This window comes from Anabrus simplex, chromosome 1 (assembly GCF_040414725.1).
Source record: "Anabrus simplex isolate iqAnaSimp1 chromosome 1, ASM4041472v1, whole genome shotgun sequence".
NCBI classification, from domain to species: Eukaryota; Metazoa; Arthropoda; class Insecta; order Orthoptera; family Tettigoniidae; genus Anabrus; species Anabrus simplex.
This window is the reverse complement of record NC_090265.1, coordinates 226,285,737-226,313,203: the sequence shown is the minus strand read 5'-3', so window position 1 is coordinate 226,313,203 and position 27,467 is coordinate 226,285,737. Positions and strand designations below refer to the sequence as shown.

General features: G+C 38.9%; 2 protein-coding genes and 1 non-coding gene across 3 annotated transcripts in view; 1 reads left to right on the top strand and 2 right to left on the bottom strand.

The window, feature by feature from the left end:
- Window positions 1-27,467, top strand: part of Kul (Kuzbanian-like) — a 1,041,359-nt gene that overhangs the window by 929,924 nt on the left and 83,968 nt on the right. The gene's annotated exons all lie outside the window — the stretch shown is intronic.
- Window positions 12,789-27,323, bottom strand: Brf (Brf RNA polymerase III subunit). Its single transcript, XM_067141123.2, has 2 exons — window positions 27,078-27,323; window positions 12,789-15,733 (listed from the first exon to the last, which is right to left on the bottom strand). Exon 2 carries the CDS (start codon window positions 14,974-14,976, stop codon window positions 12,991-12,993), a length of 1,986 nt encoding a protein of 661 aa, XP_066997224.2. The 5' UTR covers window positions 14,977-15,733; window positions 27,078-27,323; the 3' UTR covers window positions 12,789-12,990.
- TRNAL-CAA (transfer RNA leucine (anticodon CAA)) lies at window positions 17,710-17,783 on the bottom strand. The gene has a single exon. It is a non-coding gene; the product is annotated as a tRNA-Leu (tRNA).

Genomic DNA, 27,467 nt, shown 5'->3' with positions numbered 1-27,467 from the left:
AGCACATCTAAGTCTAATTCTAAACAGTTCTTAATAATATAAACCCCAAAACGAAAACAAATCCCCTAAATTGCATGTAAAACAATTCCTAATGAGTGTCCGGCTCCATGGCTAAATGGTTAGCGTGCTGGCCTTTGGCCACAGGGGTCCCGGGTTCGATTCCCGGTAGGGTCGGGAATTTTAACCATAATTGGTTAATTTCGCTGGCACGAGGGCTGGGTGTATGTGTCGTATTCATCATCATTTCATCTTCATCACGACGCGCAGGTCACCTACGGGTGTCAAATCAAAAGACCTGCACCTGGCGAGCCGAACATGTCCTCGGACACTCCCGGCACTAAAAGCCATACGCCATTCCTAATGAGTAAGTTATTACTTATCTCTGAAGAACTTGGCAATTCCAATTTTAACTTAGCAATTTGTTCGGTTCTTGCTACGCCAACAATGTCATCATAGGTTGAAACATGCTTATTGTGGTAGTGTAGTCCAACGGTTGAAGACTTTACGCTTAAAACGACATGACAATTAAACATTGAGCTTTCCCTTCGGTACTGAGAACAAAATATGAATCTACCCATGAAGGATTAAACGAAATTTTTAACGAAGATGAAACCAACTGTTCCGCTATCTGTTCTACCGAATAGATTCCACTGAGAATGAGACACACACACACACACACACATACACACACAGAGAATAAGAATGAATGTACTGTCTATTAAGGCGGGATTCCACTGAAGCTGTTGGAGATTCATAGAAAAGGTCCATTCAGCGAACGCAGAGTTAACAGACTTGTGGAGAGAACTGACAGCGGCACGGACACACCACTATATGGCCCAGCAAGGTATCACATGGAAGTTCATTGCCCCACGTGCCGCTTGGTGGGGAGGGTGGTTGGAAAGACTAATTGGCCTCACCAAGCGATGTCTACGGAAAATACTTGGACGTTCCACTATTGATGATGAAGGGCTACGGACTGTTTTGACTAGCATAGAAGCCGTATTAAACACAAGACCCTTGACGGAACATGATGACAATGGTGGTGTATTGCCTCCAGCCCACTTCCTCGTTGGCGATCGACTCACCACGATACCTACTGGACCAGAACCACCTAGGCGAGACCTTGTTAGAACCTTCAGACTACTCCAGCGAATGACTGACGACTTCTGGAAACGTTGGAGTAAGGAGTATTTGCTACTATTACGGAATTATCACGAAGTTCGCCAGCCCAAAGACCACGGGTCAAGAATCAGGGTCGGTGACGTAGTTTTACTACAAGAGGATACACGCCCAAGACACATGTGGAATAAAGCACTGGTCGAAGAATTACGCGAAGGACGTGACGGGTGAACTAGAACGGTTATTCTTCGCACCTCGGACGGAAACAATGTGACACGACCTGTCCAGCTGGTCATCCCACTCGAGATAGACCAGGGTGGGGAGGATGTTGGAGATTCATAGAAAAGGACTCGTACACACTCTAACGGTGTTATGTGATCTGGATATGCAATCTTCCTGTACATTGTTTAGTATTTCAAGTATGAGCTCCTGATATCTAGCGGAGCTACTGGGAACTGCCATATCGCTTGTATTTATGTTTTTGTTTTGTACTGGGTTGTAGTAAGTAAGAATAGAAGCAACATTTGGGCGACATGGAGCATGCGACAGTGAAGCATGCTGCAGTCGACTTTCAATTGAAGAAACACAACACATGTAGCGTGCGGCTGTGTGGCATGAGACATGTTGCCATCTGTCGAACACTCTCTGGTGCCGCATGCCTCAAAAATATGCTTGTCGAACAGTGTCGCCCGGGATCCAACAGTGTGTGGATCGGTGCTACAATTTCCGTGCGACAAGATGAAGTGGGCTATTGAAAACACACATGCACCGACCACTGCGTAGGGTAGGTGGAGAAGGAAGGCAACGGTGCTGCTGAGTGCAGCGCTGGTGCGCCCCAGCACCAAGTGCTCGAGTTGGAAAGGCCTGCTCTATGTGGAGGAAGAATTAATTTTTTAAAACTCAAGATTTCTACCTGATTCTCTTGTTAAATTGTCATTTTTCACAGTAAATACAAAACAAACACAAAAGGAATCTAAATAGAAATAACGGTTTCCACCAACAGATTGTTTTAGGCAGTGCATCCATCAATCAGTCTTTATTGTAAGGGAGGGGTTTTTGTTGGTCCAGTAAGGGTTAAACAACCCTAAATAAAATAATATTTACAGGTAAGAAATTTAAGAGTATTTAATCTCAGTGATAGCTCCTTTCCCATAGCTGCAAATTGCCCTATTTTTGGAACATAATAAGTACTAAATTCTGTCATTCCTGTATACCAAAATGCTCAGTTGTGGGTTTGTTCCAAAATATTTTAAATTAGCAAGGACAATTCTTATTCCTAAAGAAGGTGATGATTTTGATGCTAATATTTGGTGTCCAGTCGCAATATATTCCTTGCTTAGAAGAAATTTTGATCAGAGATTGCAAAGCTATGTCTCATTTCATAACAACCCGAGGGTTTTCTTCTTCCACAGGGATGTACATTGACATTACACTTTTAGACGGCATCTTGAATGCTGCAAATTCAAGGAAAGGGAATGTATCACTCATGGTTTTGTATATTTCAAAGGCGTTTGATTCAGTTGGCCATATACACACAGAAAAGGCATTGTTGAAGACCTCCCACGTCAGATTCGTTGGCTGAATGGTCAGCGTACTGCCCTTCAGTTCAAAGGGCCCCAGGTTCGATTCCCGGCCGGGTCGGGGATTCTAATCGCTTCTGATTAATTATTCTGGCTGGGGGACTGGGTGTTTGTGTATATCCCAACACTCTCCTCTTCATATTCAGAGAATACACCACACTACCAACCACCACAGAAACACGCAATAGTAATTACATTCCTCCATATAGGGTTGGCGTTAGGAAGGGCATCCGGCCGTAAAACAGGGCCAAATCCACGTGTGCGACGCAGTTCATACCCGCGACCCCACAGCTGTGGAGAAAGCTGTAGAAAAAGAAGAAAAGAAACTTGAAGACCTCCCTCAAATAACACAACGTATGGGTTTAGCTGATGACATGGTAGTAGTAATGAACAACAAACAACATGATGCATTGTTGACTAAGATGATGAATCAGTGTTTAAATAGTAAATGAAATGGCGTATGGCTTTCAGTGCCGGGAGATCCCAGGATGGGTTCGGCTCACCAAGTGCAGGTCTTTTGATTTGACCTTAATGGTTAAAATTTCCGACCCTGCCGGGAATCAAACCCGGGACCCCTGTGACCAAAGGCCAGCACGCTAACCATTTAGCCATGGAGCCAGACAAAAGAAACAGTACTTAGGCTGAACGCTGAATGGTCCAAAATCTGTTGCCATCAATTTTGACAGGGGAAAACTTAATCAAACTGATCTAATGAATGATAGTTGTATTATTCGACCACTGGCTACAGGGGAAAAAATTTGCTATCTAGGTATGGACTTTCCAAGAAGGCTTGCTTGTTGTTTAAAGGGACCTAACATCGAAGGTCATCGGCCCTTTTCCAAGATCAAGGAAAAATTATTAGTCATCTCAGACAAAACATTAGCTTATTGGCTGGGAGTCCATTATTAAAAATCTGTACAGAAGTCCATAGTCCTCAATTACTTTTTGTGGCCTATTCTTATTTATTATTATTATCATCGCTTATCCAAGTACAAATCCTATTTTACATGTATATTAATTAGGCTATATATAACAAAACTAGATTAATACATAAAATAACTAATTTTTTTTTAAAAACTGGAACAATCTTTAAATAAAATGGAGAAATTTAGCAAACGCATTATAACGCAAAGCATGAGACCTGAGCTGTTTTGATCAAAATGGTCGTAATTTATAAGCCTAGTGATTAGTAATGTTTTATTTTTTTTTATTTTACCTGGCAAGATTAAGGCCTTCAGGCCTTCTCTTGCATCTCACCATCTAAAAAGTGATTAATACCAACCAAACTTCCCACTACTCAAAATCACTTAACAGTCGACTTCCATCTACCAGTAATACAAATACAATTTAATACTTTTCAAAGAACAAAGTAGTGATTGGATGTAACTCTATGCAAGTCCATGAAATTACAAAGAAGAAGAAGAAGGTGAAGAATCACATTTTTGTTTAATCTGTCATGACACATGCGCAACATCTTTTTTAAAATTCTTGCCTCCAGAGTACTGTATATTGGATCTTCTTTGTTAATATCAACAAAACTGCTTATTTGCAAAAACAAGTGAAACAGAATAATTTTGGCAATTCTTCAAAAATGGATGAAATACTATTTGCAATTAAATATACAGTAAATTAAGCATTACTATTTCTTTGAATTATGCTTTTTTCAAACTGTGGTTGAAGAACAGAACATAGTTTAAGCTACAAAGCACCCTGCAAAACAAAACAAAAAAATGAATGACCAATGCTTGACTGCATTGAAATGTCTCACGACTCCTCAAAATGGTGAATCGTTCCTGATTTATTTTTACTTTCAAAGCTAATAACTGAAAAACCAATATTACAATGCACCTTATTTACTGGAACTCGAGAGAATTACTTCCTGGGTTATGATTTTCTTTTGATAGCCATCAATGTGTGCTAAAAATATTACCTTCAATAAATTATGAGCAAAAGAGCACAAATCTTTTCCATCCACCATAAACTGAAAGCTCAGACTCAAATGAAATGACAGATTGTGTTACCCTCCTCGTGGGTTGAGTGGGGTAAATCACATAAATTACACTTTGCACCACCTTTCTTTCCTTTTAGTATTCATTTCTATTGCTGCAGAAGAAAAGTTTAGTCCAATCGCATCATTTGACGATCCTACCTCGCAAAAGTTATTCATGGCATATGAATCCAATGATGAGCTCAGTTCGCGGCAATGCAATGCTGTATATCAATACATGTAGTTCAGTTACTAACTTACAGATGCCACTTGTATGCATTTTGAGCTGAAGTTTAGACATGTGGCTTTAGTTATTTCCTGTGCTCCAGGTTATCACACACTTCTGGAACAAGAGATAAAAGAATCTTTGTTCATATTATTTCACTCACGTCAGTTGCAACCATGGCGTCAAGCAGATGTGTTGGTGTTGATGGAATACGAAAGCTAACAGATAGTGTTTTAGAGTGATTATGAAGACGGAGATGTTTGTGACGACGAAATAGACCCTGAAGGTCTTAGTTCGTGTTCGAGTGATGCGTGTAGTAGTGCTGATGACACGGAAACTGATACAAATGATGACGGTGGGCAAGTCTACGGCGAGACCACATGACCTCCCAGTAGGCCAGTTTTGTGTAGGCTGTGGATATGTCACTGAAGATCTGCGCGCTTTTAACTCCTAAAGGTATAAGACCCCCTCAGTGTTTTTTTTTGGTGCTGATTTCACCAGTGGCCCACATCCTCACAGTGTGTCCCGTAGTGCGGGATTTAAAGTGTTTTCTCAGTGAACTGCTATAGTACTTAAATAGGATGCGAATGGGTTAATACACTCCATTTTTCTACGTTCAAAGGTGTAGGTTCCCCCTTAAGTCATTTTGTAAATTGCATTTTTCTTTCAGGTATTCATAAGTGTCATTGTGTTCATTACTTATGTAACTATTTTTGTTTTTTGGGCTACAGTACTGTCGAGCTAATGGCCTCTTTCCCGAACAATAACCAAATTTAGGGGTAGTTTTGCTTGAAACAATTGAAAACAATCCTAATCTATTATTCAACATGAGAGTTAAATAATAAAGATCAGTGTGATGAGATTAAAAGCTTGAAGCTATTATATGAACAAACTAGGAAAAGTGTCCAGTATCATTAAAAAGAACTTTTCAATTATAATTAACAATTAGACTTCAATAATTGTGGTAGTAGTAAAGTAATAAAATGTAAATCATTCAGTTGACTGAGTTAATTCTAGAACTGTTACTACATTCCAGAACTTTTCCTCCAAGGACAGAAATAAAGGGATAAAAAAGTATTACAGAAAATCTGACAAACATCAGTAACTATTAGTTTAAAATTAATGCTTTTATTAGAAAATGTTCAGTTTCAAAAATGCCATGCAGTATGCCTAATTTTTTAAAATAATAAATTATATTTATTCTTGGCGTCGACCTCTGCAGATCTTTTGTCACTACTTTCACCATATGAGAGGAACCTGCGTGTAAGTATAATAGCGGAAGTGTAGTGTTGAATGTGAGGAAAGGAACATTAAGGACAACACAAACACCCAGTCCCCAGGCCAGCGATATTAACCATTTACAATTAAAAACCCCTGACCCGGCCGGGAATCGAACCCGGGGCTACCGGGTGACAGGCAGACGCGTTACCCCCTACACCGCGGGGCCGGACATTCAGTATGCCTACTGCTGAAATTTTCACACACTCAACAGCAATAATGTCTGGCCAGGAGAGAACTGCTATGGTGAAAGAGTCTTCTTCTTCTTCTTTTCTAGCCTATTTCAATCCACTGCTGGATATAGGCCTCTTCCATATGTTTCCATCGTCTTCGGTCTTGAGCCACTTGGAACCAGCGTGTTCCAGCCAACAGCTTTACGTCGTCGAGCCATCTCTTCTGGGGTCTTCCAATGCCTCTCTTGTGTCCCCATGGTCTCCAGTGAACAATCCTAGAGGTCCACCTGTTGTAGTCTTGTCGAGCTACGTGTAGGCATAAATAATAAGAGAAATCCAGGAATTCTACAAAAAACTTTATTGTTCAACAGTTCCTGAACACAGACACAGTAGGGGATGAAGGAAAAATACAGTGAAACTTGGTTAAGAAGTTTCCGCATAAGAAGTTTTCCCGCCTAAGAAGTGTGATATTCTTGGTCCCTTGATCAGTTGCATTAAGATATATGTACATTTTTCCCGTTTAAAGTGTTCTGTTGTAAATATACTTCCCGGTTAAACAGTTCAGATTTTAGAGCCCCTTGAGATAGAAAATGTCCGCTCAGAGCAGCCCATGGTTAGAACCCTCCAGTCTCCGCGCAAGTTGCACCCTGTTTTAGACCGTTCGCGCGCTCGCGGTGTGTCTCTGGTGTCACAGAACCTGTGCGGGCTTGCCAAGGCCATACGACGTCACGCTATGACAACAAGGACACCAGATGCTCACTCTCACCTTGTGTACCCATTCAGAACAAATATTTCAGATTCCCTATAGGAATCAATATTTGTATCATCGAACCCATCAGTCGAAATTTCCACTCCACCGTTCCATCTAGCGGAATAGAATAGAATCGAATGGGATTCTACGTGGGAAACAAAGCACGCAATGGATGGTTTGATAAAACTTTAATGCAGTAATTTGCAGGCCGCAACAGGGTGAAGTCATTAATCGAGGTGGCCTAAACATTAATTAAAAACCGTAAAGTGTATTTGTCCACAACATTACTGTTACCAATCTACCACAAAATTGAATATTCTAACTTGTTTGATTTTTCATTCCCTTGCTTATTTCCTTCCAGGCATTCTCTCTTACGGTGTTGTTGCAATAATACTTATGGGTCTTAACGTAGAGGAAATTACGTTTTTGAACTAAACTAGCAAGATTTTTCGTGTCTAATATTAGTGAGGTGAAGAAAAACAACTTCCCAACTGTATGCAGGAAACAACCGACTTGCCAGCAGCTAGCTGATACACATGCCGCCAAACAGCCGGCCGAAAGATCCCGATCGTTTACGAAGTTGAGCGAATGTTGATAGCCAACTGGGTGTTGGTGGGAGGCACACAGAGGCATTGCAATACCACGTGTTGGCATAAAATTGAAAATTATTTTTAATTTTACCTTTATACGAGCTAAACATTGTATTATCATGTCACTCATAATTATTACATCGCATTATTAGAACGTAGCACAAGGATGAGGAGACATGAAATAAAATTCTCGCGGGGAAAGAAACTGTTTACGTTTACATGTGCTAGCATTGCTACTGCACCTTTACCACTCCCACGTAATACCCCATATACTTTTCCATGCACTCATTTCTGCAACTTCGAACCTGTGTTTCTTTTAATCATTACCTATAGCATGAAGAGGATTGAAGCGAGAAAATAAACTCAATACTGGCTTGGCCATGCGGTACTTGTGAAACAGCCAGAAACTACGCCCGTTGCCGTGACAACCAGTAGGAATGCAGGGGCGATTTAGGCCTAGGTTCTAAGAATCTCTAAGAATAAGTTGCCAGATTTCCCATTTGCTGCCGTTATCCTTGAAGCAGGTGTCGGGGGTATGAGGAAGATAGAAAGCACATGCTAACAAACTGTATAGTACACGTCTTGTCTTTGCGTCTTGTAAGCCTAAGCTACGGATTGCCAAACATAGTGTAGCGTCGTAATTAGTATGAATAGGAGTCGGTGAAGTTAGTTGTACTTGTAATATCAATGTACAAATGTTTTAAGTGAAAATGAGAGGAACTCAGAGGAAAGAGATCAAGCGAAAGGCACTAACAATAAAAGACAAAGTGGAGATTATAGGGCAAGTGGAGTCGTCTACACTTTCCTGTGTTGCTTTGGCGAAGGTGCTGGGGATGCCGCCGTCTACTTTGAACGGCATTATAGCAAAGAAAGAAGAGATCATTGCTTCTGCAGGGAATACTTCAGCAAATTGTAAGGAAGTTAAATCTGAAAAAGTACGATGAAATAGAACAAGCTCTGCTAATATGGTTTAAACTATTGTGCAGGAGAAAGCCGCATGCAAATTAAGGGTACTGCGTCGAATGGGTGGCTGGACTGCTTTAAAAATCGAGCCGGCATCGTTTACAAAACAATTTGTGGCAAAGCAGAGCGTGCAAGTGCGGAGGAAAGGGAAGTGTGGAAGGAAATGGTTCTGCCTGCTAAAATAAGCAAACCTTGCAACGTTTTTATATAATATGTTCCTTCTCTTATAAAATATATTATTTTATAATATGGTATGTTCAATTATTTTACTTTATCTCTAAAAATATTGTCATGATAGTTGAATTTTTATATTGTGGCTTTCTGTTAGCAGCTCTTATACATCAGCCTATTTCGGTATTGTTCACAAACAAGGAAATATTGGCCGTGTGTTTCACATGTATTTCAAGGTACAGTGGGCATTACCCCTTTTAAGAAGTTTCCTGCTTAAGAAGAGCTGCCAGAAATTGTTGGACCAAAACTTTATGCTACACTCCAAAATATGAAGAACAGGAAAGCAGTATTAGATATCTTCAACAAGTGCTTACAGAAAGACAGAATACCACAAGCTTGGCAGGATACAGAAGCCAGATTTCGAAAAGAATACAGTACTATCGACTACCTTCAAGTTGTTCACACTCTCCCGTTGAGAAGACCAAAGGCACCTTGCTTTTACCGATTACCACAAAGTTTTGCAGAATGCTGGAATGACTGCCAGCACACAAAACTCTTATGGAGTATCAACTAATCCCCATGTGAAAGTGGATGATGATGGAATGTGGAGAAGATACCAATCAACAGAGGCGTTCATCAGGGAGACACTATTCCTCCAAAACTCATCACTCTCGCCTATACAAACAGCTGCTGTGGGAATGAAAAGGGTCAGCATAGATGAAAACTTCCTTAATCATCTAAATATCACATATGACATTGTTCTGATTACAATTAAACCACAGGAACTACAGGTTATATTAGAACAGCTGAATGAAGCATTACAAAAGGCTGCTTTGGAAATGAATCTTCAAACTACCAAGGTGGTGAGCCCAGATGGTATCAGTGCAATCATAGAAGGCCTGACTTGGAAGCAGGTCAAAAAGTATGTATATCTCGGACACAGCATCAAACTTGGGAAGAAGGATCAAGGAGCAGGAATAACCAGGAGAGTGATTCAGAGTTGGGTGCTTTTGGAAAGCTTGGTTTCATCCCCAAAGACAGAGGCATCCCAATCAGTATTAAGAGGAAGTTATTCAACGCACATATCGTCCCAGTTACTACCTATGGTCTAGAAACAGCCATGCTGACTCGACATAACACCAAAAGACTACGAGTTACGCAGCGGACTGTGGAAAGAAGCATTCTAGGGACCTCGTTTTGAGACAGAATACCTAAAGTCTAAGCCAATAATTGACTTGAGTATTTACATCAGGGGGATGTTAAAAATGAAGTTCATTACCTCCAGGATACCTAATATGAATATGTAAAGAAGAACCAGGACGAGAGATATGATCCACCGCAAAGCTATACTCACATGGAAATGAGCAGGGTATGTCCCAAGACAGGATAGAAGGTGTCGGAGCAGCAGGATATTGAAATGCCAACCAAGAACAAGGCACAGTGGCGGAAGGCTGCAATTACAGTGGGCTGACAGCATCCGAAAGACTGAAGGGAAGAACTAGCTCCAGATAGCAACAGACAGAGATGCATGGAGATAACTACAGGTTGGAAACAGAGCAACAATTCAACAGCAAAGCCATAAAAAAATTAATAAAATCAAAGGACAATGTATAAATTACAACTCAGAGCAGATTTCTTTAACCTGGGTAAACAAAAACAAAAATTTAACAAGGTGGATGTTTGAACTACTGTGTAGTAGCTCTTGTCAACTGAAATGACAACAACTGGGTGGGCATCTGCACCTTTATAGTGGCGAGAAGGCTAGCTGGCGGCATTAACGTCAGCTTACCACCCTCTCAGTTAGAATTATCATGACTTATGCAACACACCTCAGTGTGGTGATTCTTATGTCATCTCACAGTGAGCAATGGTTGTCAAATTCTGCTCCTCTGCCCTCCCACTTAAACAGTTGTCATGTTTCATTATCCCAATAGCTTCCTGGTAGAGATGAGTACAAATCTAAACCGTGGTTTCCTCGAATATCATTTTTGTGATCAAGGAAAATATAGGTGTGTTCTAAAACAACAAATTCTATTGTTTGTAGTACAACAATTATGTTCTTTCTGCAAGGTTTTATTAGAATGCTTGGTATTACCTATTATCGACCTCCTAGCACAAACAAGGAATATGGCATATGGTAGATCCTTTGAAATATACAGTGGTGGTCAAAATAATAGAGCCACCTGGCAAAGGTTTAGAATAAAGTGCAAATTTATTACTAGACATGTTTGTACTATGATGGAAACAAAATTTTACGTTGTACAGGAACCATTACAACAGAGTCACATTGTACCACAGTCAGTTATATAGATAACACAACTGAAACTAATCAATAATATTCAAAATAATACCAGACCACAGGGTCAAAAAAATAGAGCCAGTTGACACAAATATTTTGTACTTGATCCAAGTCTTATGAAATTTACAGGAACAGTCGTTTTTGCATAGGAGTGCATTAGTACTTCGTGGTATAACCCTTATTTTTGAGGATTTCCCTGCACCTCTTACCCATAGAGTCGACTAAACGCCTGCATTCGTCGCTGCTGATCGCATACAAGGCTCTCTGGATTTCTTCCCAAAGTTTATCTAAAGATGTAGCTTTTGAGCGGTCAATTCTCTTGTCTACGATCTCCCATAAGTTCTCGATGGATGATGCGTCAGGGGATTGAGGTGGCCACTCTAATACTTCGATATGGTGATATTGAAAAAACTGCCTTATGATCCTTGCAGTATGCTTTGGATCGTTATCGTGCTGAAATTTCCATTTCAGCGGCATTTCCTCTTCAGCATAAAGCAGCATCACATTTGCTAAGATGTCGTCGTACATTTCTGCGTTCATTATGCCGTTGATACGGTGTATTGGACCAAGGCCATACCATGAAAAACATCCCCATACCGTAACACTTCCGCCACCGTATTTCACAGTTTTTAAAGTGTACTTGGGATTAAATACCTGGTTTGGTGGGCGGCGCACATAGACTTTTCCGTCTGAGGCAAACCTATTATACTTGGATTCATCGGACCAAAGGATGTTCCTCCATCAAATATTGGGTTTGTGTTCATTTCTCCGGGCGAAGGCCAACCTTTTCCGAACATTAGCTTTTGAAACATGTGGCTCCTGTCTCGCAATGCGCCCATTCAATTTTGCGGATCTCAGTTGATGGTTGAACATCATTTTTGTCGCTAAACAAAATGGCTTTCAGTCGTGGTGGTGACAAAAATGGGTTTCTTTACTTCCCTAGTGATGAGTCTGTCTACGCGAGGAGTAGTTACACGAGGTCGCCCCCTGTTCCCCACCTGCGGCTTTGTTTGTTTAGCCAGTCTAATGGCGTTCTGGACTTGTTTTCGCGAAACGTGTAAATCTTTGGCTATTTGATTCATGGATATCCCACTTTTGAACATCCGGAACATTACTATACGACCATCATCACTTGTATGCTCTGCTCTGCCCATCTAGAAGAATGTAAACAAAACCAAACGTCAGTTTACATACAAAATAATATTGAGTGGAGGTTTGTTGACAAATAATATCGCTAGCCCCCAAAACAACTGCAAAAAATCAATTTGAACGGGACTTCTGTAAAACGGCTCTATTATTTTGACCCATAAGATTCTTACCTTTATACCTCTTTTCGAACGTCTAGCTCAAACGCTTCCTTTCGCACGACTACAGACAGCAGCGACGTCTTCCCTGATATTGTCTAAAAGGGACTGACAAACACGGCACTCGTGGAGATTTTGCGAACTAATAGATATCCTAGTTCTTAATCTCGTCAATAGTGGTGGCTCTATTATTTTGACCACCACTGTATATAGTCGGAGGATTTATATAGTAAACAAAATCATGTTTATAATAAATTTTGTAATACAGTATCCAAAGTTCCCAGTTCAGAATTTCATGTATTCTCAGGAGTATGGACAAGAAATTGATATAAAATAAAACACAGGTATACCAACAGTCACTAACATTTTTATTCCTGTACATGTTATATGAAATCCTAATTACATAATTTTTCTTAATTTCATTGGCAAGAATCATTTCTATACATTAATCATGGTATTAAAATATATATACATACATACCATGGAAAATAATTGATCAATCTGTATTCCATTTGATTAATGAATACTGACAATGCTAGCAAAGGGTACCTAATAATCATCATATTCATCACCATAATACTCATCATCTTCTCGGTGGTGATTCAGCATTTCTGCTAACGACATTTCGCTATCCCCTTGCACATCACGTTCTGATGGATTATCATCTTCAAAATAATCATCATCATCTGGGAGATTATCCACGTCTGGTTTGTCAGGTACCGTAACTTGCTCTTCAGAGATAGGTGTAGGTTCTGATAACTTTACAGAAGTAATCTGCTGGGTTTTTTTACTTGAGCTTAAGTTTGGAGTGATGCGACTTGATTTGAATGATAACAGTGATGGAGTTGAGTTATTTACTTTATCCAGTGACAGTGAGCTAGGTGCCCTTGCCTTTGATGGTGTTACTGCTTTAGCTTCAGCTTCATCTTTCTGAGGCTTTTCTTTCCCTTGTGCATTGGCAGCCTCCATGTTCAGTGTTTTCAAAACATCATAATTTATTTTTGATGATATATTTTTTTCCACAAGCATTCTTTCAATTGCCTCACCAGGAGTACTCGCAATACCACTCTCTTTGGATTTCTTAGGAGCTCTTCTTTTCTTTTTTTCCTGTTTTCCCTCTTCTTTTTCCTTGGCTAACCTCTCCTTCTTTTCTTTCTGTTCCTGAAGATAATTTGCATTGATTTCCATCCATATTTTGTCCTTGCATTTGACTTCAGAGTCTGTCATTATATAAGAATCTATCTCATCTTCATCAAGATCATCTAATGTGATATCAGGATTGAGTTCAGGCTCTCTACTGGCTGATTCAGTTCGCTCTCCACTATCCTCACTGGGTAACAAACCCAGAGTGGCTAAGGTAGGACCCAGACCAGCTGATCCAGAAGTTTCTGACTGATTTTTGCTGCTCTCTAATTCCTCACTGGTGGGCAAACATTCACTGATAGCATCAAGAGTGGACTCTCTAATGCACTCTCCAACTTGCTTGGCTTCTTCACCTGATACAACATCTTCTACCCTAGCAAGAACATCATTTCTTTTCCGTTTTCCTTTTCTAATTCTATGTTCTAACTGTCTGTCAATTTCTCGCTGAAATTCACTAAAGGTAGTAGAATATTCATCAAGCTTATCCAATCTTTCTTCATCCTTCTTAAACGAAGGCGGATCTTGTTCTTCTTCCAAATCTACATTCATGAAATCATCCAGTGAAAGAGCACTGGATGGTGTGTTGCCAAATTCCATTAGTCTTTTGCGTAATGTACTGTCATGTACCTTAACAACTTTGATTATATCCTCAACATCACGACTAAAATCATGCAACCTTGCAGCAATCAAAAGAGCAGCTCCACAAAGACCTGAAGGACGTCGTCCTGTGTGGATATTGTCACGTTTCATTCGGCTTACAAGTCTAAGAGCAGTCATGGATACAGCATGAGTTTGCTTACCAAAGTCTAGCTGGCTGGCATAACGCAAGACATATATACAGGGATCCATAGATGGCAGTGTTATACACAAAGCATGAGAAAGCCGAAGGAATATGCGTCCCAGTGTAAATACACATGTTTGAAGAGCTTCGCTGAAGTCTATCAGTAGATGTGGTGACCCTTCTAATCTACACTGCATGTAAAGACAAGCACTGATTACATGTGAATGATGTCTTCCTTTAGTCAAGTTATTCTGTAAAGCTACTTTGTACAGATTCAATGCAGCATCAATGCTAGTTTGACCTAATCTTAAAAGATGCGCAAGTCTTGTTATCTCTTTTTTTGCTCTTTGGATAGTTATCTCACGACTTTCTCGTCCCAGAACGCTAGAACGAAAGGAACCACCAAACCCACTCGCACCTCCTTTCGATTCTGAAGACACAAACTGACCAATTGACGAACTCCCCCCTTGTGCATTTTCTTCAAACTGTATTTGTGAGACTATACTACTGTCTTCTAAAACAGCTCCACAACTTGTACACACAGTGTAACCATGAGCAGGGTCTTCCTCAATGGTATCACAACCACAATGTTTACACTTGTTATTTGCCATGACTTACAATATCACCGCAAACAAAAGCAGTCACAATAATTTAAGATGACAGATGAAATGTACACATAAAAATATAATACAAAGTACCACTAGATAATAGGTGATTTTAAAGGATAAATAAATAACAAATATTCAGCACTAATAATAAGTGTATAGATGAAACAAATACATGATTATGGTGAAATACTTTTTGTAACATTATGATACAGGTACAAAGAGGTAAATGCCATGCACAACCTTGTCAATTGATCCTTTGAATTTAGACAAATCTTCCCTATCACTTCTTTCTTCTGTCACCTTGTACATAAGAATATATTCTCACATACATCAACACCGATAATCAGGTTTATAGGTAAAATAGAATCTAAATGAAACTGAACAACAGCCATTAAATCATAATCAAAATTATTTGAGCAAATCATATTTCAGTCAGTGCTTTACATTTATACATATTACAATTATTCACAAAAGCAGAATTAAGTAGGTAAACCCATTCATTCTGAAAATAAAAGCTTGTGAAATTAAACAAGGAATGAATATTTCTAAACCATTATTCAAAATTAGATTTTTCGAAGTGACTAGTCTTCTGTATAATTAAAGAAAATGAAAATGATGCCACATTCTGGAGAGAGAGAACTACCAAACACTATAGTAGGAATTCACTGTTGTGTTCCACAATTTTAGTCATTTCACTGAAAGTATATTCTGTCAGTGTTGTTAAACACTGACATCCATTACTCCCAGGTAGAGGGTAGATCTGTAAAAAAAGAAGAGAGCTTTCTAAATATTCATGAAATGTTTATAATAATAAGCAATTAACACATCAGCAAGGTTACATATGCAAGGATGCTTTCCAATTAGTTAACACAGACCAAGAAGTCCAGGTGACTTAACTAATACCAGTACAACAGAAACATCACAGCACAAAACCTAAGTACAAACAGTATGTAAAGAATGAAAAAAAGAACCATCGCATCAGACCGTAAAGACTCCAACACTTTAATGATCATCTCCACCAGACGGGTGTACAGAATTAAGTGTGTGTGAGCGAGTGTGTTATTTTTATAATGCCGAGGAGCTTGGATAGATTCCTTGATCATGGACTTAGTTATTCCTTATCTCAAAGGTGAAGATCTTCACTTGCATGTGTTTCTGTGTCCAGTGTTATGTAGTGTGTGATAAGGTAGGGAGAGGATTAAACCTGATATCAGCACATAGACTCTTGTCAAATAATATCAAGGGATCTGTTGAAAACTTAATGTCCCAATCCAATGGATGAATCACAATCAACAACACAATATGACCCCACTCATATGAGCATTGAGCAGAGGGTTTGGAATTGAACCCAGGCTTTTGGAACACAATTTAGTGAACAGGAATTATATACCACCACCTTTCCTACCCTGCTGGCCAACATTCAGAAGGTGACATTTTTCCACTAAAGGGACACGAACTGGTTAAATACCGTGCCAGACCATAAGACTTGACGTCCTAATAATAATCGCCATCGAGTGGGCTTATAGAATGAAATATATAGATTTTAATTTAATAATTGGCAATTATGTACAATTTGAGCCTTGGTTGGAAATATTTTCAAACTTATCACAAGTATACACAGCTCTAGGTTCAAATCTGAAAAATTATTGCAGCAAATGTTTGATATATTTTGTAGATAAAATATTAAGCATTATATGTTTAAAATATTGCAACTATGCATTTATACTTGCAAACAGTGACAAATAACATCTGATAATAACCACACACTATCCACAACTCTCCTCAGGTGTGGGAAAAGAGATGGAAGAAGAAATCACACTAGATATTAATTCAAAAATGAGAAAATACTTCTTATGCAGTGTCTGTAGACTATTTTTTGTAAAAATGAGTCCACTAGATTTAATAGCCTTCCAAACAGCAACTTATACTGACTAACAGATCAGGAAGGGGACCCATATTTGAAATATAATGTAAGACGAGGTGTGATAGTAGATACTACAGTTGCATAGGAAGGTGTGAAATTTTAGTGACATTGCTACTAACTTCTCACCAAGACTGTTGTAGTCAGAATCCTGGACAATCCCAGCAAAATTTTCTCATCTGAAAGTCACATCTAAATGAATTGAATTCTACACACAATTGTGGACCCTATAATTTAGGATCACAAGATCAGTTACATCAAATTCCAAGCTTTCTTTCTACATGCGATGAACATCTTCAACTGATGAACAAGTACGTAACTCAAAGGGTTATTTCTCTATGAGTTAGCCAAAATGATCCCTAGCTGTTCTACTTGTTGATAGGTCATGTAGGGGAGAAGGGGATTAACTGTGTCAATCACACTAGATTGCTTCACAGCCTTTGACTACCTGTCATATTGACTTTAGCTGAAACTGCAACAGCTCAGCAAAGGGAGGCAATTAATTGGCATGGGTGAGGTCCTTCCAACAAGGTTGGACCCAGCGTGCTGTGGTATGCAGGTGCTCAATCACTGGCTATTCCAGTAATGTCTGGAATAATACAGGGTCCTATGATTGGATCTCTCCTCTTCACTGTCTATGTTCTTGATCTCCCAGGTTGTCTCTCATTACCTATGTCCCAGTATGCTCTACAAGCAAATGTAGAAAATTTAAACAAACAGCCTTAATCGAAACCGACTTTCAACCTATTAGGTCGTGTTACGTACATTCAGTACGTGTTGAAGATATGTTAAGTACAGAACAAAAATGGCCAACCAGACACCAGTGGGATCCGAACCCACAACCACCCGATTTTGCGTCGGTTGCTCTACCAATTGAGCTATGGTGGCCTAGGCCATCTTTGTTCTGTTGGGAAGGATCTGAGCTACAGGTCTGGTACTACTACCATCACACTGTAGAGTGGGTTTAAGTTGCCTGTTGAGGGCCAAGTCAATGAATATTGAATTTTCACGACGGCATTGTAATCGAAACCGACTTTCAACCTATTAGGTCGTGTTACGTACATTCAGTACGTGTTGAAGAGATGTTAAGTACGGAACAAAAATGGCCAACCAGACACCAGTGGGATCCGAACCCACTGAATGTACATAACACGACCTAATAGGTTGAAAGTCTGTTTCGATTACAATGCGGTCGTGAAAATTCAATATTCATTGACTTGGCCCTCAACGGGCAACTTAAACGCACTCTACAGTGTGATGGTAGTAGTACCAGACCTGTAGCTCAGATTCTTTCCAACAGAACAAAGATGGCCTAGGCCACCATAACTCAATTGGTAGAGCAACCGACGCAAAATCGGGAGGTTGTGGGTTCGGATCCCACTGGTGTCTGGTTGGCCATTTTTGTTCTGTACTTAACATCTCTTCAACACGTACTGAATGTATGTAACACGACCTAATAGGTTGAAAGTCGGTTTTGATTACAATGCGGTCGTGAATATTCAATATTCCAATAGCCTGAATATAAATAACTATAAATATACAAGAATGTGAATGTCGAAAAATTCCATTATGAACAGCTACTTGTATAAATTAGTGAAAAACATAATTCTGCAGTGCACTAATTTTAAACTACTCAGAATATCTATGACAATTTAAAATGGGATACATGGTGTGAAGAGATGAAATGCAAGGTAATTAAAATCCTAGGGTTCTTACATAAGAATTTGAGAGGCTTCAGTCCAAGAACTACCTTTGCATGGTTTGGCTCTTTCTGAAGTATAGTCTCACTGCTTTGCACCCCACAACAGTGGGGAACATAAGTAAACTTCGGAGAGTACAACACCGTGTGCAAAAACTAATTAACAGTCACTCTCCCGTCCATCCAATAAAAGGTAAAACTTTACTAATGGGAGTGCAAAAGAGAGGTTAGGAATCCAACATGGCACAAGTCACATGGCATCGTAACACACCACACAAGGATAACTTAGGTGTGGCTAGTGACAAGCAAAGGGGGCCTGGAGGCGTAAGTACTTAGGCTAGAGTCGCAAAGTGAACTACAGACCTCCAGTATCCCCTGCAACAGTCTGGCTAAAAAATTAGTGAATTTCACTACTTCTGTACTTGATACATTAACGTTGCGGATACATCTGACACACACCATGACACCTCGCATCTTCACAGTTTTATTTTCACAAAATGTGGCAGCCCTGCGGCCACATATCATGCGAGCTCTATCGGAGACAATGCAAACCCCTTCGGCCAATGAGAACACGGAAAATGGTCACACTTTCCAGTTTTAAGTTTTCTATATAAGTGACAATACTTCTAGGGGCAGGTTTGTGGATCCCTGACAAGCATAAGGAAGGCTCTAATCTCGGCTACTAAAGGTACAGTTTCACATGGATGATTTTCTCCTTCCTAAACATGCATCCCTGCCAGTAAAGTGATACCCAATAATGTTGCCTCCCCTTTAGACAACAGCCAAACAAACTGACCTGATCTTTCTCTGCCTCTATAGATATTGATCCCTTCCAATGTTCATAATACATTTCCAGTTCAGCTCAGAGAGAAGATGGAGAATTACTCTTTTCCCACATTTTGCCTATACCTTTGCCCCTTCCGGAAGGGTTTTTATTAGTGTTCTGCAAAGCCATGGAACTTGCTATCAAGGGATGTTAAGAACTTGCATCTTTCCAAATTTCAGTTGTATGTACAGAAAGATGTTATTTAAGAAACACTGTTGCATATGTCTGTGTGTCGGGGGATTGGGTGACTGAATGAGTGATTAACTGTCAATAGAGAGAACGAATGAGCAGTGAGAAATTATGCATACATATATATTTTGTAAACTATACAAGCATTAACATCTAATTTTAAGCATACATCTAGGAAACATTTTAAATGTGCATAGGGCTCACCCTTTTTACTAGACCTTCCATGTTTCAATAGAGATTTGTGGTAAATAATAAATAAATAATACTAATAATAATAAATAAATAATACTGATAATTTGATCACCTCAAGACAACCATAGCCACTTTCTATCACAAAATGAAAATTGTTGGTGTCGATCATTCTTAGAGGATGTGGTATGATGGTAATTTTTGTTTGAAAGAATAATCCATGTTATCATATTTCTTCAAATCATTCCAATGAGTGGGCGAGAGATAACTTAAGATTACTAGGGCACCCAATATTGGATTCTTGGTGGCTGAACTCAATGTTCATGTCGAAAACCATTTGATACCAGAAAGGATACAGTCAAAGGTTCCACCTTTAAAATACTAATTTTTTTGTTTTAGCAATTAACAAATGTCGGGACATGTTTCCTCCTTCCTGGTGGACACCATCAGGCAAAATACTTGTAAGATAAGTAAAACAGACAAAGACAAAAACACATTAAAATATTTTTCAGGTTATCGAATAGCCTACCTCAAGTAAAAATGCATGATAAAATTTGGAGAATGTTCTTAAAATGCTGGAGCACAATTGTTTTTTAGTTCTGTTAAAATGAAGATAAAATTGTTTAACACATATAGTTCCAATAGAATATGATGATCGAGCTCTTCTAGTTGGTGTGATGATGTGTTGTTGATAATTCTTGGTTAGGTTATGAGTCAGGCGGAAAGTTTGACTGTAAGTATACACATGGAGAAAAACTGTGTCGTGATTGAATATTCTTTCTTGTCTGACCAAGAGAGGTTAGGCTCGATACGTGTGTTGCTGTTGACCTGTGAATTTGTCTGTCTATTTTACTTATCTTACAAGTATTTCGGCCAATGATGTCCACCAGGAAGGACGAAATACGCCCCGACATTTGTTAATTGCTAATTAAACAAAAAAAATTTAGTATCGTAAAGGTGGAACCTTTGACTGTACCTTTAAAAAAAGTATATTAACGACAATAGGGGCTTTGCAATGAAATTCATTTTACATAATACCAGATAGGATATCCAGTCTCAAATACCCGTCCAAAAGTGAAATGGCTCTAATGATCCAAGGAATACTTGGGATAAGCTGAAGAAAGTTGTATTTATTTCAATAATCTAAACATGAATCCCAAAGCAGTCCTGGACAGTCTAATAACAATAAATCAATGGTTAAATCTATAACAGCAAGGCCTTGAAGTTCACAAGGTATCATCTCCTCTAGAAGAGCATCACTGCATATTTTTTTTTTTTAAGAGAGGAAAGCATATTCTGCCAAGTGTTCTAATTACAAACTTCTGAGCACAGGGTGGTTTTTGAATGCAAAACGACCAAAATCCAAGGTTGATTTGTGAAAAATTGTAGCACAACATATAACTATGGTGATAGCAATTATTGCCTTAAGGAGAAGAACAATTATACAACCAGCCCCTCCTCTGATCTTTTAAGGAAGCAAGCAAGCAAGGAAGGAAGGAAGGAAGGAAAGAAGGAAGGAAGGAAGGAAGGAACGAAGGAATTGGCAAAAGAAAGTGAAGGACCATTAAAGGATGAGAAAATGAAAACTTCCCAGGACTCTCAAACCTAATATCGTAAATCAGAGAACAAGAGATGGCCAAGGATAGGTGGTTAAAAAAAAAAAAAAAAAAAAAAAAGTGACGAGCTTGATATAAGCAATTAGAAGCAGTGACAGACTTATCTAGGGACCCCATGGTTGCCAACCTATGCTCTCAAATTAGAGAGTCCCTGAGGTTCATTTCAGTCACCCATTATGACAGGCAGAGGATACTGCAGAAGTATTATATTACCTCACCCACAGGGCGATAGCACAACTGATTGAATCCATAGCTTAAGACAGATTATGTATCATAAGGAATATAGTATAAAACAAAATATTTAATATTTTTTCCTCATACTTGAATAATAATAATAATAATAATAATAATAGACGTCTGAGAATTAAATTTTGGACCTTCTAAACTACTATTCCAATCTGTATTGATAAATGTATAACCAAGTTTCATTTTACAAATTTACATTCAGTTATTTCCATACCTGAAACCATCTGGTGTGTCTAATGTTAAAATAAGTATAGTAAAAGACAAAAAATACAAAGTTTAAATGTAACAAAAATACCCACTCTTGTATACATATATTACCATCAAATGTTGATGCAAAGAATACCAATTAAATTTTTCAGTTGAACGAGAAATGTTGTAAACCCCATTTATGGCTCCATAAAGCACAATGTAAAATAATTTAATTTGCATGAACACTGGTAGTATGAATATTTTATCAAATGTAAAGAAATAAGTGTCCTTTCATCAAGATATGAGCAGCTGAACAAATTTATTTTGTAAAATCTCCACTTACTATGTACCGTATTGTGAAACATAAGCTGCACATAGGCAAAGCCATTGTCTGAAAGCACTATTACAATATTCTTACAAGAATGTGGAGACACAGGAGGCGACATTAGTGTAGAATGTCTCCGTAATTGCACCGGTTTCAAACTGTCCTGTTATCTCCAATACCATCTACAGTCTATTGTCAATATTCTACTGCTAACAGCAGGTCCAGGGAGAGTTGCAGCATGGTATTACCTTAACTAAGTGTGCATGTACAGTAGGCCTACTGTATTTCCAGGTGTGGGTATTTCCTGTTGTCTTGCACAATTAGCAAAACTGTTTTGTTGTTACATTTGTAGGGACTACAATGACCAATCCTATAATGTAATACTGGATTGTTTGCAGCCACCTCATGTAGAGGCAACATGGATTAGAGTGCTTATGTACCGTGAACATCTAAATTGTAGGTCCTTTATTGCTAATTTCAGTGTGCAGAGTGTACGTTCTGTACATACAGTACAAATTGTATCATTAGGTCACGTATGTCACCTGAGCCTCCGTGGCTCAGGCAGCAGCCTCTCACCACTGGGTTCTGTGGTTCAAATTCCGGTCACTCCATGTGAGATTTGTGCTGGACAAAGCAGAGGCGGAAAAGGTTTTTCTATGGGTACTCCGGTTTCCCTTGTCGTATTTTATTCCAGCAACACTCTCCAATATCGTTTCAATCACTGCCCCAGAGGAGTGTGGCAGGCTTCGGCAGCCAGCACAATTCCTATCCTCGCTGCTAGATGGGGGCTTCATTCATTCCATTCCTGACCCAGTCGAACGACTGGAAACAGGCTGTCAACTAACCCAACGGGGAAGAAAAATTTAAATGGTTCTCTTTAAAGGAGATCCAAGTCGGATTAATTTATCAATGAAAGCTTTGACAAATGTGGTTAGATCCTTGTGAAGTCTGTCTACTGCTAAGAATGCATGCAGATGCATCATTGGTGCTTCATCCTACCCTATTAATTTTATATATGAGAGGGCTTTTGCTTCAGATGTATTCGCCTTTATATTGCAGATAGAATTAGCATTTACTATCAAGGGTATTTTGAAAACAGGCTAAACGGTTCTTCCTCCAGGTAAAACTGTAGCTGCTATTCTGGTAAACTCTACTGGAGTAGCATGATGCTCATTTTGTCTGAATGTATGTAGTGATGTGGAGTAAGAAGTAACATTTACCTGTACCTGTACTTACTGGTCCAGCTAAAAAAATTAAACCTTCTGTTTAGATGTGTAGGTTTGGTTTACATATAGTGTACCAATCAAGATGTTCTTCACTAAGATTCGACCTTGGGTTGCTCTTGTACAGCATCAAGGAAGTGTGCCTTACACCTGCTAAATTTTCTTACGATGTAACCCATAAGAATCACAAAATTCATGAATTTCTGCACGGTACCATGTCTTCAGAATACCTGTGTATAAATTCTTCAGATGCTGCATCTCTTATCATCCACAAGTTTGGGAATGTTTCATTTGCAAGTAACATGGCATACGTGAGCAAGTTGTGTTAAATGAAGTATCGTGACAAATTTTCTCTCTTTAATAGAAGTCCATGTTGATTACATGCTTCTAGAAAGAGTTTCTATTACACCCACTAACTAATGGCATTCTCTCAGTTATCCTTTCTTCTCCCCGTTGACAACATTACCATTGTTTTACTTTTACCGTGCACATAATAATTCGATATACGACCAAATACCTATATGTTAGGTTCCTTTAAACAAGGATTATCATCAGTGATTCGGTATATCTGTAAGTTAATACAGATGTTGATTCCCATTGGGAACCTAAAATATTGGTCCCGAATGAGTAAATTTATAATACCAATATAAATCTGATGGCCAGGCAGGCATCAATTTTTGGTGATGAGACAAAGTCTCTCATAGTGCATTGGCACTGCTAGTGGCTCCTAGTAGCCTATGCAGTGGCCTCCACGGTATGCACTAGCCATGCGTCTTGGTGGGTGTGCTATTTACATACTAATGAGCCCAACTTAGCACACTGGGGTGAAACGCTGGCAAGCGGGAATGAGTTAGCTGGAAAATTTATAATGTCCAATAACGGACCATTTATATTGGTATTACTGTATATCTGTAAGTGTCGATACATTCTTGCTCATCACTAAGTTTGAACCAAGGAATTAGCATCATGTGTTTTGAAGAAACTGTTGTATTTATTTAGATTCCTGTTGATGAAAAATTATTTTTTGTTGTTGTTGTTTAGATAAATGCACCAGCCACATGGTATCGAGTTAAAGTGTGTGCCTCTTACCCAGGTGCCCCAGGTTTGATTTCTGACCAGATCAGGGATTTTTCCCTGGATCTGAGGGCTAGTTTGAGGTCCACTCAGCCCAAGTGATCACAGTTGAGGAGTTACCTGACAGTGAGATAGTGGCCCCGGTCTAGAAAGCCAAGAATAACGACAGAGAGGATTCATCGTGCCGACCACACGACACCTCGCAATCTGCAGGCCTTCGGGCTGAGCAGCAGTTGCTTGGTGGGCTGGTGGCCGACCACACGACACCTCGCAATCTGCAGGCCTTCGGGCTGAGCAGCAGTTGCTTGGTGGGCTGTTGCACCATGGGCTATGGTATGGTTTAGATAAATGCACTGGTAATCTAATTAATCTATTTCTCCGACATGGTGAACTCACTGGTTCTCCATGTTACTGCCAAGGCACTAACGTATCTACCGTCAACGAATGTTAAAATTTCATCAAGATTTTAATTTTCCAGCTTAATGGATGTCTCCAATAGGTCCCTTGTAGACATATTTGTAGAAGTATTTGACAATTTTATGAGAGGTGCAAACTTCTATAATGATATGAGTATTGAATTTCTTTAATAACCATGGATTATAAAGAACCACGTATCCATTGTCAATGTCACGCTGACCAGCTTCCATGGGAGTATCATTTTCTGTCCATAGGATACCCCATCCATTAATGTATTCTTCAGTTATTTCTCTGAACTCTTTCAGGAAATTCTACAATATGCACCTTCCTTCATACCTGGTGAATGATGATTAATTTACATTTTGTTTTGATCTCAAAATGCCTATGGTTGATATTTTTATCAGGTATAATTTTATAGCCTATTATTTGCTACATGTATGTGATACAAATAGATATATAGAAAGAACATTGCAGCAAGTCACTTATCCGGGATAAAAAGATGTGCATGGGCTCAGGATAAAACTCGGGACTTATGGACAGGATTCCTTTACGTTAATCATTCACTTACATGTACCTGTCAGCTAAGCGTATGAAAGATGCAGCCTTGATAGTTTACAGGCTAGTGCAGTATCCAAAGTAGAATACATTCTGTTGACTTTTTCAGAAATATAGGACTTTTAAGAACAATTCTTCTGCATTAACTTCCTAGTGCAGTACAGCATTGGCTGTGGAAGTAGCCTCACATTTTACTAAAGAAAACTTCATGTCACAGATTTGTAAGCATGTGTTTTTAGTTATTAGCTGGAATGGGGAGAGAGTTTAAATTTAGGACAAAATTTGGAGTCAGACATGCTGTTACAAACATTGCTGTACTTTGCCAGCATGTGGAACAAGGTTAACACTGAATACATGCAACGCCTGGAGTATTCAAACATGTAAATGTTAAGAGTGAAAAACTGTATAATATTCTTATAACTGATGACTGGTTGATAGAAGAATAGAAGCGCAAAGTGATTTATTTGGGTATGGTGGCCATATTTCAATAGCGACGGTCTAAGAATGTGCACTTATTTTATACCTAAAATAAATAATTCCACTCACGTTTTAAGAACTGTAGGATTTTTCTGCATTATTCAGGTTATTTATCGGAGTCAAAATTCTTAGATGAGTTTTTCAAAAGTGTGGGAATTCCCAAGAGTCTATACTGTGATTTAGCCATCTTGGCCATTAAAGGCTCCATCCAAATTGTTAGAAATCGCCTCTACAGTACTGCATACGAGAAGGATTAACACATACTGTCTACACAGCAAGACTCCCTTCGAGAGGCTTTTTAGTGAGCTCAATAGCTGCAGTCACTTAAGTGCGGACAATATCCAGTATTCGGGAGATGGTGAGTTCGAACCGCACTGTCGGCAGCCCTGAAGATGGTTTTCCGTGGTTAATTAAACACTAAAATTCTGTGCTTATTATAAAACCTAATGGGGTAGCTCCTGAATCCTAGAAATATTCCGTTTGAGAAGAGGTGGCCAAATGTGATGAGGAAAGGCTGATCACAAACAAACAAAAATTACATCCTAAATTGAAAGAATTAATTCAAGAAAGATTGGATATTTTGGAATAATTTTGTTTATAACTTTGCCGTATATATCTCTGTAATACTCTTTAAAAGTTTATTGTAGTTTTGAATTAATATGCTATAATTACTAAAGCAAATATACTGAAACCCCAGCAGAGTAAAACAGACAAAAAGGTGAAAAATTATCCTACAATCAACCACTTTGGCTACTAGGCCTTTCATAGAGGATTTATGGTGTACCCTAAAGGAAAATAAATTATATGTTCCGTAATAAATACGCATTTAAAAACTACATAAATATACAAGGAGTTCGAAAACTGAGGACAACTGGTTCTGAATCTACTAGTTACACAAATTACGCAAATCCTAAGCAAGAAGTACGATAATTAAGCTCTCATTGAATGAAAGTGCTCCACTTGCAAGCAGATCAACGTTATAACAACCATTAATGGAACAAGAAAGAGATGGGAGTGACTGACAGTAGCCTAATTCTAAAACGTCAAACACATCACATTCAGTTGCAGGTTATGTGAACGTTTCAGCATCGAATTGGCAGGCTGTTTAAATTTATGTAATCCTGTTATAAGCAATGAAACACAGCAGCTTTTATTTACCTGAACTGCAGCTATAGGGATTGGTGGACACTCGTAAATAACAGCATCACTGTGCAGACGTTTACTTTAACATTAACTCAGGACTGCTCCTCTGATTATTCTCCGTGACACTACGACGACATCCATGGCGGAACGACACTACGTGATCAAGCTAGCAACTGTGTCATTTTTACGGTTTGATTATTTTTATACATTTATTAATGAAATAGGAACATTTACTACTTTTAAATTAAAAGTGAGATAATGTACAGTAGCAAAGGAAGTATAGTATTCTAAGAGCATTACTTCCGTATCACTCAACGACCTGCTGCATATGATCGTATCGTAGCGAGACCGACTCTAAATATATATATATCGTATATAGACGCATAAATCGAGACCAACTCCGCG

Coding starts and splice junctions, on each gene's coding strand:
- Brf (XM_067141123.2), bottom strand. CDS start 14,976: ATGGCAAATAACAAGTGTAAACATTGTGGTTGTGATACCATTGAGGAA.